Raw genomic sequence first — 14,223 nt, 5'->3', positions numbered from 1 at the left:
AGATTTTAGGTAACTAGAATTTACTCTATTCTTCTCCCACTTTACCGACCACTTACTTTCAAGTATTTCGGGAAAAGTGGATGAATTGACGTGTTGTAAATACGATTCTCTGAATTGCGGCGCTAACATGGCAACGCCCATCGCGCGTTATAGATCAGCTAACATGATCATTATAAAGGTTTATAATAATAATAAAATAATGGTTGCCTTAAATCACACTGGGTGGTCAGCTAGAATATTTTAAACTTAGGTGTGAAAGGGTATTTAAGGTCAGATACTGTGTGCAATTCATTAAGGAATCTAAACAGTGTCTTTGTATGTTTGTCCACATGGATGAAATATTAACACTTTACAAAACTTGAGGGAATCATATAATTTATTTGCTTTTAAAATCAGTTTAACATAACAGCTTTGATGAATACACGCATGCTTCGACTGTTGTAACACCTCGCTCCAAACACTGTACTTTGTGTTACACTTCATTTTTTTGGTTACATTAAGCTTATTCAGCCATGCTTTTTTTCTCCATGCTTAAGTTCCAGTATTGGTACACAATTAGTCGTAAGCATCTAGGTGTATGCAGATAAAATTGTCATCCAAAAAGCACACAACTCTTATCAACTTTATAAATAAGACGCCTATAATTTCTAGTGTCTTTTAGGTAACAAACAATATGATCCTATTTTCCGAGTACTCTAACGTCAATAAACTAAACTTGGCATGATATTAGCTTAAAAAAAAAACTATGACAATTTCATGGCAAGCTGGTTCCTCAGGATTTTTTTTTTTTTTTTTTTAAACAATCGTTAGACCATATTTCTCAATACTTAGGTCACTTTTTCAAAACTCTTCGCACAGTTCTCCTAACCAACTTTCAGCTTGGCACAGCAGTTAATTTCACATTCAAAACAGACCAAAACTAGCAAAACCCTTCATCCATGTCTCAAATCAAGTCATTCTTCCATAACATTAGTACACAAACACACTTTGTCACCCATAAAACAACCTAAAAAACACTAGCAACAGGTAGCATTACAGTTTTCCTTTGTAAAATTTCTTTACAAAACAAGAATGACATCTCTCTACTGTTTCAATTCACTGCATGGTCCATGTTTACATTACAAAATTATTCCTAAATGGTCCCTTTTGTACAGATGGTGAAATTGAAAAACCAAGGGCTGGTTCACACAGAACGCGGTTTTCCATTACACTGCGCTACTTTTTCTATGTAAACACGCGCTAGATAGAAGTGTTTAACTGTTGTGTTCGCGTCATTTGCGACGTTCAGGTTAAAATAAGTTTTTTCTAGAGTCTTTTCACTCCAATGACCTGCGTCTCATGTTTTGAACAGCAAAAACACGTTCTGTGTGAATGGCCCCTAAACACCTATGTAGGTGTTCAGCTCTATCAAATTTATTTCATTTTTTAGATTCAGAATATATTTCAATGTGGTATTACTGTAAAAAAAATGCTCATTTGTTTTTGTTTTTAGCTTAAGTTTTGAACTTAAGTTTAACAGTTTGGAAAGAGTATGTAAATGTGCAACCTGAGTTTTGGCGGAGAACGACTTTGTCATTTGAAAGTAGCCAAAGCAATGAGCAATGATCCACAGTTTGGCCCAAATAGACTGCCTGTGTGTTCACTGCGTGAAGAGTTCTGAAAACGTGACCCAAGTACTGAAAAATGTGTCCTAATGGTTGTAAAAAAAACTATTTAATTCACAATACATCATAAAGAAATTGCACAGTTAGTCAACCAGTGCACCTTCAGACAGAGGACTAATACAACCTCACTTCCAGTCCTCCAAAATACTGCAATAAACATCATGCAGATTCACTCTTCTGTGTGTAGGTAAAAAAAACAAAAACAGAATAAACATCTAGGTTGTTCTTCCAAATCTGTATGATTTCTTTCTTCTGCTGAACACAAAAGAAGATATTTTGAAGAATACGGGTAACCAGATAGTTAATGGACACCATTGACTTCCATAGTATGGAGGGGAAAAAATACTATGTAAGTCAATGGGGTCCAACAACTGGCTGGTTACCCGTATTCGTCAAAATAACTTCTTTTGTGTTCAGCAGAATTTAGGGTTGGAACAACTTGAGGGTGAGTAAATGATGACAATTTTCATTCTCAGATGAACTATCACACAAGCTTGTCCTCCATAGAGGAAAACAAGAAAATGACAATTAGTGTTGTTTCAGCTGATTCTAGCTGATCATAGTTACAGTATTTTGCACAATTTATAAATACTTAATTATAATAATTATAATCACTGATAATAATAATTATAATCATTAATAAATTCTACTAAGTATTGTTGACACATACAGAGCCTTGCAACTGGATCAATAAATAAAATAAAGTTAATTTACAACCATTAAGAAAAGAACGATAAATAAAACAACTACCGAAGCTGCACACGCATGAATGAAAATGTTAACACATAAATAATCACATTTCTAATGAGTTACATTTACCACATGGGGAAGTTGTGGTCAAAGCTTGTAACATAAATCCTATCCAGTATTATTCTAGAAGACTTCAAAGTGCTCTAGGGGATAAAAGTTATATTTCCTTTAAGACTGTAGGATTTGGGAGAAAAAGGCTCAAGACAAAAATGTACGTGACCTTAATTTACACATAAAGAGACTGTGAGAAAGAGAGAGGAAGGACAGGAGAACGGGTGCTGTGCTTGGAATCAAGACTTCACATTAGCGAAGGTCATTCTCATCGTCCTGAATGGTCTTCTTGATTCTTAGTAACATAGTGGTCTGCCACTGATCAAGCCTGGAGATGGATTCAAATTCCCTTACCTAATGAAAAATAATAATAATAATAATTGCAGAATATTGCATAGAGTAAAGGCCCGTTCACAAGGACTATAACTATAAAGATGTAGTTCTAAAAACCGTTCTAAATACAAAAGAATAGCACAAGTATAACGATAATGGCAGAGAGGAACGATATATCATTGGAATCACTTACAGAACGATTTTTTTCCAGCTGATGAATGATAAAAACATTGACAATGTCAATCAGAATCCATTCCGCTTTAAAGAGCTCGAGCATTTAAAGTGACAGACGCACAAAACTGCAGCACACTTAGAATAGACAGAATGATATCGTCCGCTGGTGTGGATGCTAATATAGTTATCGCTTTTGGCGTGAACGGGCCTTAATTCATTAATGAATGACCACTGGTAAAATGTGTGCAGTGAATTATGTAAAACCTGAAACAATATACAAAGAGAACTTACTGCATCAACGTATGCATCAATATTCTGCTCTTCATATGCATCAAGAAGTTTCTGTTTAATGTGAAATGCAGAAACATTGTGATTATTTTGTATAAAGCGTCACAAAATGTTCAAATACTTCCATTCAAAAGTTTGAGGTTGGTACGTTTTTATTTTGAAGAAGAAATACTTTACGAATACTTTTATTCAGCAAGGATGCATTAAATTGATTTCCTGTTTTCAACACTGATAATAATAAATGTTTCTTGAGCAGCAAATCAGCATATTAGAATGATTTCTGAAGGATCATTGGAGTGATGATGCTGAAAATTCAGCTTTGCATTACAGGAATAAATTACATTTTAAAATATATTAAAATAGAAAACAGTTATTTTAATTTGTAATAATATTTCACAAAGATTTCGCTGTATTTGTAACCAAAGCAATGTAGTCTTGGTGAGCAGAAGAGACTTTTAAAAACATTTTAAAGACTCAACCCCAAACTTTTGAACGGTAGTGTTTAAATATAAAAATATACAAAACAATTAATATAGACAATGGAAACTTAACAGTTAAAGATAAGGATTTGGGCAAAACTTCCACCTTCAATCTCAACTGATGTTGACCCAGAATCTGAGGCCCTGTTTACACCTGATTAAGATGCGTTTGGTTGATCGGATCACAAGTGGACGACACTAAATACAGGCGTAAACGAGGTCTAAAGTGTTTTGAGCTTGTCCACTTTCAACCACTTCCAGAGGTAGTCGAAAACACATTCGTAGTGTAAACGCTCATGTGATCGAATGTGTTCAAACAGCCACAAAAGACCGTCTACTGACCTAATGCGTAAAGATTATGGGAAGCGCACTATAGAAACTGGATTTAAACCCTGCTGGCTGGAGACGCAAGTTTGGTTTGAAGATGAAAAACATACCAAGCACAATGTTCTCCAACCATTCCTGATTTCTAACACACACTCTCGGCTGGTCTTACGACTGTCAGAGCAGAAACAAAAGCTGATGCTCTCCGTATGGTTTTCCTTCGTCTCTGTGTGTGTTCATATGTTAATTGTCTGAAAAAACAGATCTGAAAAAACCCTACATTTTCCCACCCATTGATCCTCCCCTCAGAGAAATCAGGACAGAAGTGGTTGAAAGTGGATTAAATTGTGTCTCCCTTGTCTAAAACACATCTTAATGCCAGGTGTAAACAGGGCCTGAGATCACAGCTGAAGTCTATGGAAGAAACTAAGCAATTCAACTTGTTGGAAGAAAAGACTCACCTTAAGAAGTCTGCACTCTCTAGCATCTGAGAAAGCTGGAAACATTTCTTCATACTTCTGTACAGCCAGCTATTGAAGACAACACGGATTAAATAATGATAAAGCAGAGAGTTGCATTGTAAATATCATTCTCCTTCGGACTGTGAGCAGGTCAAATCAGTCACCTTGCAGTTGAGCATGTCCACACAGAAGTGACACAGCGCTGCTTTGAAGAAATGGTCTTTAGCACCATACTTCAACAGGGTAGTGTCCATGGAGTAAATCCCAATCTGAACAGACACAACATGCCACTCAACATGAAGGGTGAAGAAAACAAATGAACAGGTTTTCGACAGAAGATCACACAGACCTGCTCAAATATTTCAATGGCTTTCGGGTACTGCTCCATCTGAGCCGCATAGGTCGCCACTTTGACAAGACACTTGTTGGCTGCACTACAGAGAGAGAGAGTACAAGAGATTTTAGTATGATAACATTAAATGCAATCATTTAATTGCAACACAACTTCTTTGCTCAGACCTAATTTGTTCTACAACACTTCTGATAAATGTGAAACACATAAAAACATGTAAAGACTATAGTATAGTACCTGGTGGATGACTCCCCTTTGAAATAATCGGCTGCCTGTTCATAATGAACAATGGCCTGTACACATAAATAAGTATTTTGGGACCAAATAATAACAAATGAATGAACACTACTTTTCTTTCATAAGGGGCTCTCTGTAACGTGATAGGCTCAGTCAGTATGGATCATCTGATGCATTAGCAAACATTTTTAGAATAACTATTTATTATTTTAATATATATCTGCCATCCTGTGATGGCAAAGCTGAATTTTAAGCATCATTACTCCAGACTTCAGTGCCTCACAGTCTTTCAGAAATTATTCAATGTTGATTTGCTGCTCAAGAAACATTTTTTTATTAATAATGTTGAGAAAAGTTGCATATGAACCGCATACTTGCTGAATTAAAACCCACAAATTGTAGTGTATTTTTATGATGATTTTGACACACTGTCCATATTCATCTGAACCACTTACTGATAAATGAGCACCTTTCCATAAAAAAAGATCACTTCCAACTTACTTTGTCTATGTCCAATAACTCAGATTCATAGATTTCTGCAATAGATATGTGGTGTTTTGCTGCGATGTTGAAACGCCCCTGTGGACACAGATGAGAATTTCTAAGGAATATTCAGAGTATAAGTGTATCACTATAAACAAAACAAAAACAAGCACCCATATTACATATACAATGTTGAATTGAGGTGGAACAATTCATATGGATTATACGATCTCTTTATAAGCTGTCAATGAAGGGACAGAAATCCCTCAGATTTCACCAAAATATCTTCATTGTGTTCCGAAGATGAACGGAAGTCTTACGGGTTTGAAACAACATGAGGGCGAGTAAATTACAGAACTTTCATTTTTGGGTGAATAATATAATTCTTCTCACCATATCTGTGTAGATGTCAATGGCCTGACAGAAACAGTTTACTGCCTCTGTGGAGAGAAGTTGTAGGAGAGCCATAATACAAATTAAACTCCTTTTGAAATAGCAACACCTCATACTGAGAGATTTTTATTGTTCAGTCTTTAAAAGTAACAATGAGAGCTGTACCTTGAGGATCAGACTTTTTGAATGCATTGCCAGCATCAAGAAAGTTAACGGCTGCGTCGTGCTTGCTGTCCACCTGCAAATGGAGTTGTGCGGCTTTGCAGAAGGCATCTCCAGCAGCTTAAATAGAGAGGAAAGAAAATGAACAATAGAACTGCCATGTGCTTATTGAATACTTTAAATGGATAGTTCAGGCAAAAATTAATTAATTCATTAATTACTCACCCTCATGTCGTTCCAAACCCGTAAGACTTTCGTTCATCCTCGGAACACAAATGAAGATATTTTTGATGAAATCTGAGAGATTTCTGTCCCTCCATTGACAGCTACGCAACTACCACTTAACGCTTCAAAAAGTTCATAAAAATCGTAAAACTAATCCGATATGAATTGAGCGGTTTAGTCCAAAATTTCTGAATGATGAACAGATTTAATTTAGGGTTAGATTTAATTTAAACGTGGATCAGTGAACATAAACAGAAGCTCAAGCGTGCTGCGTAACACAGGAATGAACCTCATTGGTTCTCGCACGTCAAGCGAACATGCTTGAGGTTCAGTTTACCACAACTGATGTGAGTTTATCAATGTTTAAATGAGAATAAAAGCCTAAATTCAATCTGTTCCATCATATAAAACGAGTGTCTCTTCAGAAAATGTGGACTAAAACGCTCAATTCATATGGATTATTTTTATGATCTCTTTATGAACTTTTTGAAGCGTTAAAGTGGTAGTTGCGTAGCTGTCAACGGAGGGACAGACATCTCTCAGATTTCATCAAAAAAAGATCTTCATTTGTGTTCCGAAGATAAACGAAAGTCTTATGGGTGAGTGTGAGTACTTAATAACAGAATGTTCATTTTGCTGTGAACTATCCCTTTAATACAGTGGTGCAAAAGTTGCTGTGTATCGTACCACTCCAGTTCTTAGCCATCTTGAACATGTTGGCAGCTCTCACGTACAAGTCACAGGCCTCCTCGACCTTGGAGGAACTCCTACAGTACAATGAACAAAAGCGAGAGGGGAGATTCACTCAAACCATTAGGCGGCGCTATTAACATCTGTCGTCCCCTGCACGCATACAACGTGTTTTCAGACCTGATATGGCCAACATGAAGCAAGAGGACCCAGAAATCAGTGTGAAAACACAGGCCCGATATTGCTCAATAGCCTGGAAGTACTACATTAAAAATGAGAGCAATGCCACTGTTTACTGCAGGCTGTGTAAGACGGACTTTAAGTTCTCCTCAAATACAGCTAACATGATAAAACACCTCAGAGTGAAACATCGACTGAACATCCCCGCAGTCGCCAGCGGCGGAGAGAGACTGTGCGCGGAAGGGCCAGGCGAAGGCAGCATGGGTGAGTTTCAGAAAAGTATTAAACCAGGGCAAAACGAGCAACATCACTTAGTGTGCATTGGGTTTGAGTAGAGTATGAATGAAAGCGACAAGGAAACGCTTCATCCCGTGCGCACAACTCTATTTATTATGACGCTTTATTATGCGTGCAGTGCGATGCTAACGTTACTTGGCTAGCTGACCGAATCACTTTTGTGCAAAATCTGCGGATAACTAGAGTAGATTTATGACAGCTTAATGCGAACAGCGTTATATTACAAATAATGCAATTTCAAAAGCATTGCTTTTTAATCTAAATGAACAACAATGATCGATATCAATATTGTTTGTTGCAAACATATACTAATTAATACCAATCACTTCAGTTAGATTTTAAGAAAGATTTGCACTTTCAATATTGCAGAGATGCAAAAAAATAAAAATAAACATTATTTACCCGAAAAACGTTCCTAACAGCGAATGCGACGTTTTCATTTTCTTGTCTGCCTCAGCCATAATGGCCAAGGCTTCCTTTTCTTTTCCAGAATAATCCATTTGGTCAGATTAGGTTTGAACTGGACTGTATGGAATGATAGCCAAGCTATATCTCATTCACGTCGCCTAGAATGAAGTTATTTGTTTTATTGACACATCATGCGCAAATCGGAAGTAAATTCAACTTTAGGGACTGTCGCTAAATAGTTGTTTTCAAAATGACAGTCGACAGTGCTGTGGTATTAACTCGTTACGTTTTTGTACATATACGTTATTAATTAATTTCAACAATTAAACGTAAGCTACACGAATAGTGTCGCGTAGTTATGTTATATAAACCTGAATGATGGACATTGTTCGCTTTTCTTGGCTGCGAACAACTTACCCTTGTACCCTAACGGGCATCGTGCTAAACACATCCAGTGTGTAGGTCGCAAACGCGCGGAGGTTGTGCAGGGATTCTGACATTTTAAAAATATATATATATATTACTAATAAGATATTATTCATTTTCAGATAGGAAAATAAGGTGTACAAGTTATTGTCGCTGAATCGTGTACTGTTTAATGGAGGGAACACAGACAGGAAGTGGATGAAACCATAATGGCCCTTTACACGCCCGGAAGAACATCCAGTGACGCTTGATGTAAATAATAACGGAATTGTTTCATTGGTATCATGTTGCATGGTTATTGTTCTCTGCCTAAATACTCTTGTGACGAGCATTGTGTGCTGTGACTGATGTGGAGTCATTATCATAATACAAACCTTATAATTCATACTAAATGTTTCCGCGAGAAACAAAAATGTTTTTGAATTAATTTGAAGCAGAGACGGCAGTGTTTTGCTGTGTGACATGCTATATTCATCTACAGTTATTTCTCAACATTTTTCTGTTATTAACTATTATATGAACAGTTTTATGAAATACATTATTGACTAGAGTGACTACTACATGGATTATATACTTGTAGTTTTAAGGACTTTTTAATGTTAAGTCACTGAGTCTAGGGAAATATATATATATATATATATATATATATATATATACTTTCTCTTATACAAATATATGTCCTTTTATAGTTTTTCACAGTGCTGCAGTTTGGTTATGCAACAGTAAAATGTTCTACAACCAGCCACATCTGTTATTAAAAAATAATTAAACCAAGATGTGATGGGTAGTAGGGCTGCACAATATATCGAAATATTGCAGATGTATATATTGCGATATGCATATTGCAACAGCTTGCAATAACTGCAGTCATTAACAAAAGACAAAGAGAAAATCACTCACTGCTCTTCGCTGAATAACTTTTGTAGCTTAAATAAGAATCAGTGTATTTAATTAATACATTGATAACTAAGCAGTGTTTTATTTTTACATTTGATTATTCAGTTTCTGTTGTCAAATAAACCTAATGTAGATCTTCCTCAAACCCTAAACCCCGTGGAATACACTGATGTTAAAATAATACTTATGTTTCAGTAAAACACTACTGTTCACTTTCAGAAGTTGTAGGGAAGTTGTTTTCTTGTCACAAAAAGAATGTGAAACACGCATGTAGGTTATATAACTTTAAATATATTTTGAAGATAATTTAAGTTGACTTTACACACTTTTTAAGCATTAATTGTATCGCATGTAGCATTTTTCTTTAATATCGTGCAGCCCTAATGGGTAGTGTAGAATTAAAAACAAACTGCAACACGAAAGCTATATTGTAGATGCAAAAACCTCTTAATTTTATATAACCAAATGCAAATATTTTGTTCTGGAAACAGTGTAGAATAGGTTTTAAGAAGCCACACACATTTTTACAGTGAACATAAAATCAGACTAAACTGCAATGTTTGTATAATGATTTAGCTAGCTAGAAACTCTCTTTAATGGCCGCACAAGACTCTCTCTTTCTCACACACACACATGGTTACAAGAACTGAGTGATTTGGTGAGCTGAGACACTATGATAAAAGATTTTAAAAAGCTGTATGTGAGTAATGTCATAGCATTAAGCAAAGGGTCTGAAATGAAACAAATACACACAGTGCAGATTCTTTAGTTTTACGTGAATTGTGTTGACCCAGAAAACATCACATAATAACATTGACTTACCATTTCTATGGAAAACAACATGTATTGTTACAAAACCCTCAACATCACATTTAAACACGATTAAAGTTTACCATAGTTTTTTTTTAGAGTCAATTTCAAGTGCAATTGTGCTAAGTTCCTGTGTTATCCTGTTTTACTCGTTTTAACTGTATTTTTGCTTTTTCCTTCCCCACAGACATGGATCTCCCACCACAAAGACATCCTGAAATCCTCAGCGGTCAAAATCTTCGAAGGAGAATGCAGCGTTTTTTGCCATTTTCGGATCGCCGCACGTCGAAAGTGTGGAACCACTACACTCAGCTAAGTCTGCATCGTGTCGAGTGCAACCATTGTAAGAGACAGCTTTCCTTTCACAACAGCACTACTTCCATGAGAGAACACTTGGGACGCAAACACAGCATTCGGGAAGGAGCGGTACCCCCTCACAACACAGCAGGCATCCCCACCCCTGCAGCATTACATTCACACATTCAGACCGCTTTACAAGCTAACAGATACAACCCCGCAGGCAATGCTGCGTTTCAACCAGTGCTACCTGTTGCTATTAAAGAGGAGCAGGTAGAAGTACTGACAGCTGAGATGGGAGAGACCAAACCTGCTCGGACCACATACGCCCCTGACTGTGCGGCCACAAGCGGTACTTCTAATTCAAACGCCATTGTGCACCAAGATACAGATGAGGGCTGCCTGATGTATAATTTTCCTGCGGGGGAGATGAGCAGCACTGCTGGAGGCAGTAACATCCGTAACGGCACGAAAGCCTGCAGCAACAAGCGGGCTGAGGTTTTGACCGATCTTATCTTGGAGATGGTCTTCAGAGACCTTCAGCCATTGTCTGTGGTGGAAGAGAGGGGGTTCAAGCTCTTACTGAGTTGCCTAGAGCCTAACTACCCTGTGCCGTCTCCATCTCTGCTTGGCAGTCTACTTTGGCATCGTTACCACATCCTCAAGCAATGCCTTCAGCAGCATCTTCAGACAAGTCTAGGTTCTCACTGTCTGACCCTCTGCACCGAATACTGGCGATCCGTAGATGGATGTGGGGTTGGAGGGGACGGTCAGTACTACCTTACAGTCAGTGCGCATTTTGTCGACCCTCAGTGGCGCCTGGCACGCTGCGTGCTCGAGACCCGACCGATAGCAGAGTTCAAAGGAAACCCATCAGAGAGAGGGCAAGTGAGCTTTACAGACACCCTGAAAGGAGTCCTCACCGAGTTCCAGCTTCCAGAGGACTTTGTTTTCTGTGTTGTGCACGACACCCCAAGTGGATCCGAGTCTGGCGGGCAGGAGAATATGACCATCGATCCGGAATATCAGCAAGAATTTGCTGGACCCAGCCATCCTCCCCCCAGCAATCTTCCGGAGGGATGGTCACCTCTGCTTTGTGCAGGACAGGCCCTGAAACTATGTGTCCAGGAGGGACTGTGCGTGGAGACTGTGAGGCAAGCTCTGGCGGATGCTCGCACCATCGTCCTACACTTCCAGCATGATGTGAGCGCTTCGACAGCACTGAGCCAGAAAGCAGAGGCCGTTAATAAAGAGTCTGTAACCCTGGTCTTGAACGACCCAGGGCGCTGGACCACGGCCATTGAGATGTGCGAGAGTCTTCTGGAGCTCAAGTGGGTAATAAGCTCCGTCTTAGAGGAGCAAAAAGTTGCAACAAATCTGGCAGATCACCAGTGGCGCCTTATACATGAGCTGGTCCCTGTGCTCAAAACGGTTCGCATTGCGGCATCGTTTTTGAGTGAGGACATCAACGGACCCATTTCAGCCTTGATGCCGTGCCTCCAAGGAGTGTCCAGGCTCCTGGGACAGAAAATTGTGGAGTGCACCTGTCCAGTGGTGAGGGGAGTTATGGAGAGAATTCGCGCTGGTATGGACAAACGCTGGAGTCTGAGTGATGAAGATGCTCTTCTGGACTGCCATGCCGTACTGTCCTCATTTCTGGACCCACGTTTTAAAGAGTTGCGGTTTCTCAGCCCACATGCCCGTAGCAAGCTTCATGACAAGGTGAAAGAGCTGCTCTCTGTTCAGGCTTTCACAAGGGGCAAAGGAGAGAGAAGACAAAGCGTGCAAATGGAAGAGACTGTGGATGAACGGGAAGAACCTGTAGATTTTGTATTGGATGATCCTTTGACACTGCCTGTAATGGCTTCTTTGGATTCTCCTGAATCGTGCGGCTCAGCGGAGGAAGGCGACAGCGTTGAGCTGCAGCCGAGCGAGCCCTTCGCTGCCCTATCATCTCCAGAACAGGTCAATGAAAACGCACTTGAGGTTGTTAAATCACCTTTCAAGAACGCCAATGAACGAAAAAGACGTTCTAGTGGGACCAGTTTGACCTCGCCGCTGAGGGGAGATTTACAGCACACGCCTCGAACACGAATAAGTCCTCTCCCACAGAGCATGTACGATATTCTTCTGGGCGAGGACCCTACTGAGCGAATGCCCGAAATTCACCAGCAGCTGGAGAATTACATAGCAGAGCCGCTCTGCAGACGCAGCCTCTCGCCTCTGCAATGGTGGCGCAACAAGGAGCATCGCTTTCCTGCGGTGGCCAGACTGGCACGAAAATACCTGTCCATACCAGCAACTGCTGTGTCCGCCGATCGGACCTTTGCCCCCAGGGAGTCTCCAGTGACCCAAAGAAGGGCCACATTGGGGTCTAAGCACCTTGATCATATTTTATTTCTCCATCAGAACACTGATTACGTAGATCAGCTGAAAGGTGGAGCCTCTGTACGTGAAATTGACCAGTGGAACAATGTCAGTGGAAACCAAAGCAGAGAAAGTCTTTACCAGACTCTAGTGTCTTATGAAAGCAAGGTTCGTGTGCCCGAGGAAGAGTCATGATCACTGTTTATTTGTTGGTTACATTTTTGAACAGTTCTGTCACATCCCAGAATAAGCTCCTTTAATCACATGGTTATCTGATGACTTTCATCATCAATGGGTTCTAGACTCAAGGATTACGGTTAGAGATGAACACAGTTATACTTCTATGTAAATGAGTTTTGAAATAACACATTCCTGGTACAAGGAATTTGTGACATTATGGTTTAATATCGTCTTTGGTCTCTAAGAGGTCTGAAGGTTTGTGTAGTTAATGTCTTGTGACTAATATAGATACTGTTTTACTAAATCTGTTTTACTACATTCTTAACTTGTCTCTAATGAACTACGCAATATGAGCACGAGCAATCAAGCTGCTGTTCTGATTATTAGCAGGGCTGCGCTTTGGCCATAGGTCATCACAGTCATGCAGATATCAGGCTTTTTTACTGAACCGTTCACATACTTTGTTTAGGAACACTGCAAATCAAATTTGGTTAATTCCAGGCCAGGAAGTAATTGTTGTATGTGTTTAAATGTGATTTGTTATTACAAATTCTGCATATACTGTTACTTCAATATTATTGTCACTTTACACAGTGTTGCAAGCATTACTTACATGCATTGTCAAAATCATGCATGCATTTCAACATGATCACTTCCTCCTTTGTATTATGGGGGATTGAATATGTACATGCAAATGAGGTATTAGTAATCTTTTTCATACTTGCAACTTTAGAATTGACAGTGTATTCTATCGGTAGCATGATCAGATTAAAGTGTTGTATGAAATATTCTGTAGTCTGTGGAATTGCAGATGGAAAAGGCTGTGTTTTCATTTCTTGTTTATTTTAACAATTTTAACATTACTATAGTAAAACATGTGTTCAATTAGAACAGCACATAAAGGAGAACTCGGACAACCAAACACCTTATAGTAATCTTATAAACAGTAAACGTGTTATACATTGACATCAACTGTTTTTAATGACATATGATAGTAAAAATGCAATTATAGGTCACATGGATTGAAGATAATATCAAATGGGAAAGGGGAAAATCAGTTGACTTGTAAAACTATGTAGATTTGTAATGAATTGGTAGGATTTTACAGTTTTGTTGCACATTACTATCATTTAAATACACCACTATTTTACTGCAAAAAAGTGAAAGGAATATGAAATGATACATAAATCATAAATCCCAAACTTAAAACCGTCACAAACAGTTGAACATGGAAAAATGAAACCCTGTCATACTACAGTAACTAGTCTGGAACATTTTAAGAACTTCAGATATTG

General features: G+C 38.6%; 2 protein-coding genes across 3 annotated transcripts; one reads left to right on the top strand and one right to left on the bottom strand.

Moving 5' to 3' along the window:
* Positions 1-1,497: 1,497 nt before the first annotated feature.
* On the bottom strand, positions 1,498-8,152 carry napaa (N-ethylmaleimide-sensitive factor attachment protein, alpha a). The gene is made up of 11 exons (XM_079872742.1): positions 7,946-8,152; positions 7,064-7,143; positions 6,155-6,271; positions 5,990-6,036; positions 5,615-5,692; positions 5,114-5,169; positions 4,874-4,958; positions 4,689-4,793; positions 4,525-4,593; positions 3,264-3,314; positions 1,498-2,819 (listed from the first exon to the last, which is right to left on the bottom strand). The coding sequence occupies exons 1-11, from the start codon at positions 8,041-8,043 to the stop codon at positions 2,718-2,720; spliced, it is 888 nt and encodes a 295-aa protein (XP_079728868.1). The 5' UTR covers positions 8,044-8,152; the 3' UTR covers positions 1,498-2,717.
* zbed4l2 (zinc finger BED-type containing 4-like 2) lies at positions 7,180-12,943 on the top strand (the record flags this gene model as incomplete). Of its 2 annotated transcripts, XM_079872696.1 has the most annotated exons (3): positions 7,243-7,510; positions 8,500-8,629; positions 10,272-12,943. In XM_079872696.1, exon 3 carries the CDS (start codon positions 10,274-10,276, stop codon positions 12,941-12,943), a length of 2,670 nt encoding a protein of 889 aa, XP_079728822.1. In that variant the 5' UTR covers positions 7,243-7,510; positions 8,500-8,629; positions 10,272-10,273. The 2 variants fall into 2 exon arrangements, with proteins under 2 accessions (XP_079728821.1, XP_079728822.1); XM_079872695.1 differs by lacking the exon at positions 8,500-8,629 and having other exon boundaries at positions 7,180-7,510.
* Between the last annotated feature and the right edge of the window lie 1,280 nt (positions 12,944-14,223).

This window comes from Squalius cephalus (assembly GCF_949319135.1).
Source record: "Squalius cephalus genome assembly, chromosome: 5".
Lineage (NCBI taxonomy): Eukaryota > Metazoa > Chordata > Actinopteri > Cypriniformes > Leuciscidae > Squalius > Squalius cephalus.
This window is presented reverse-complemented; position numbering and strand designations above follow the sequence as displayed.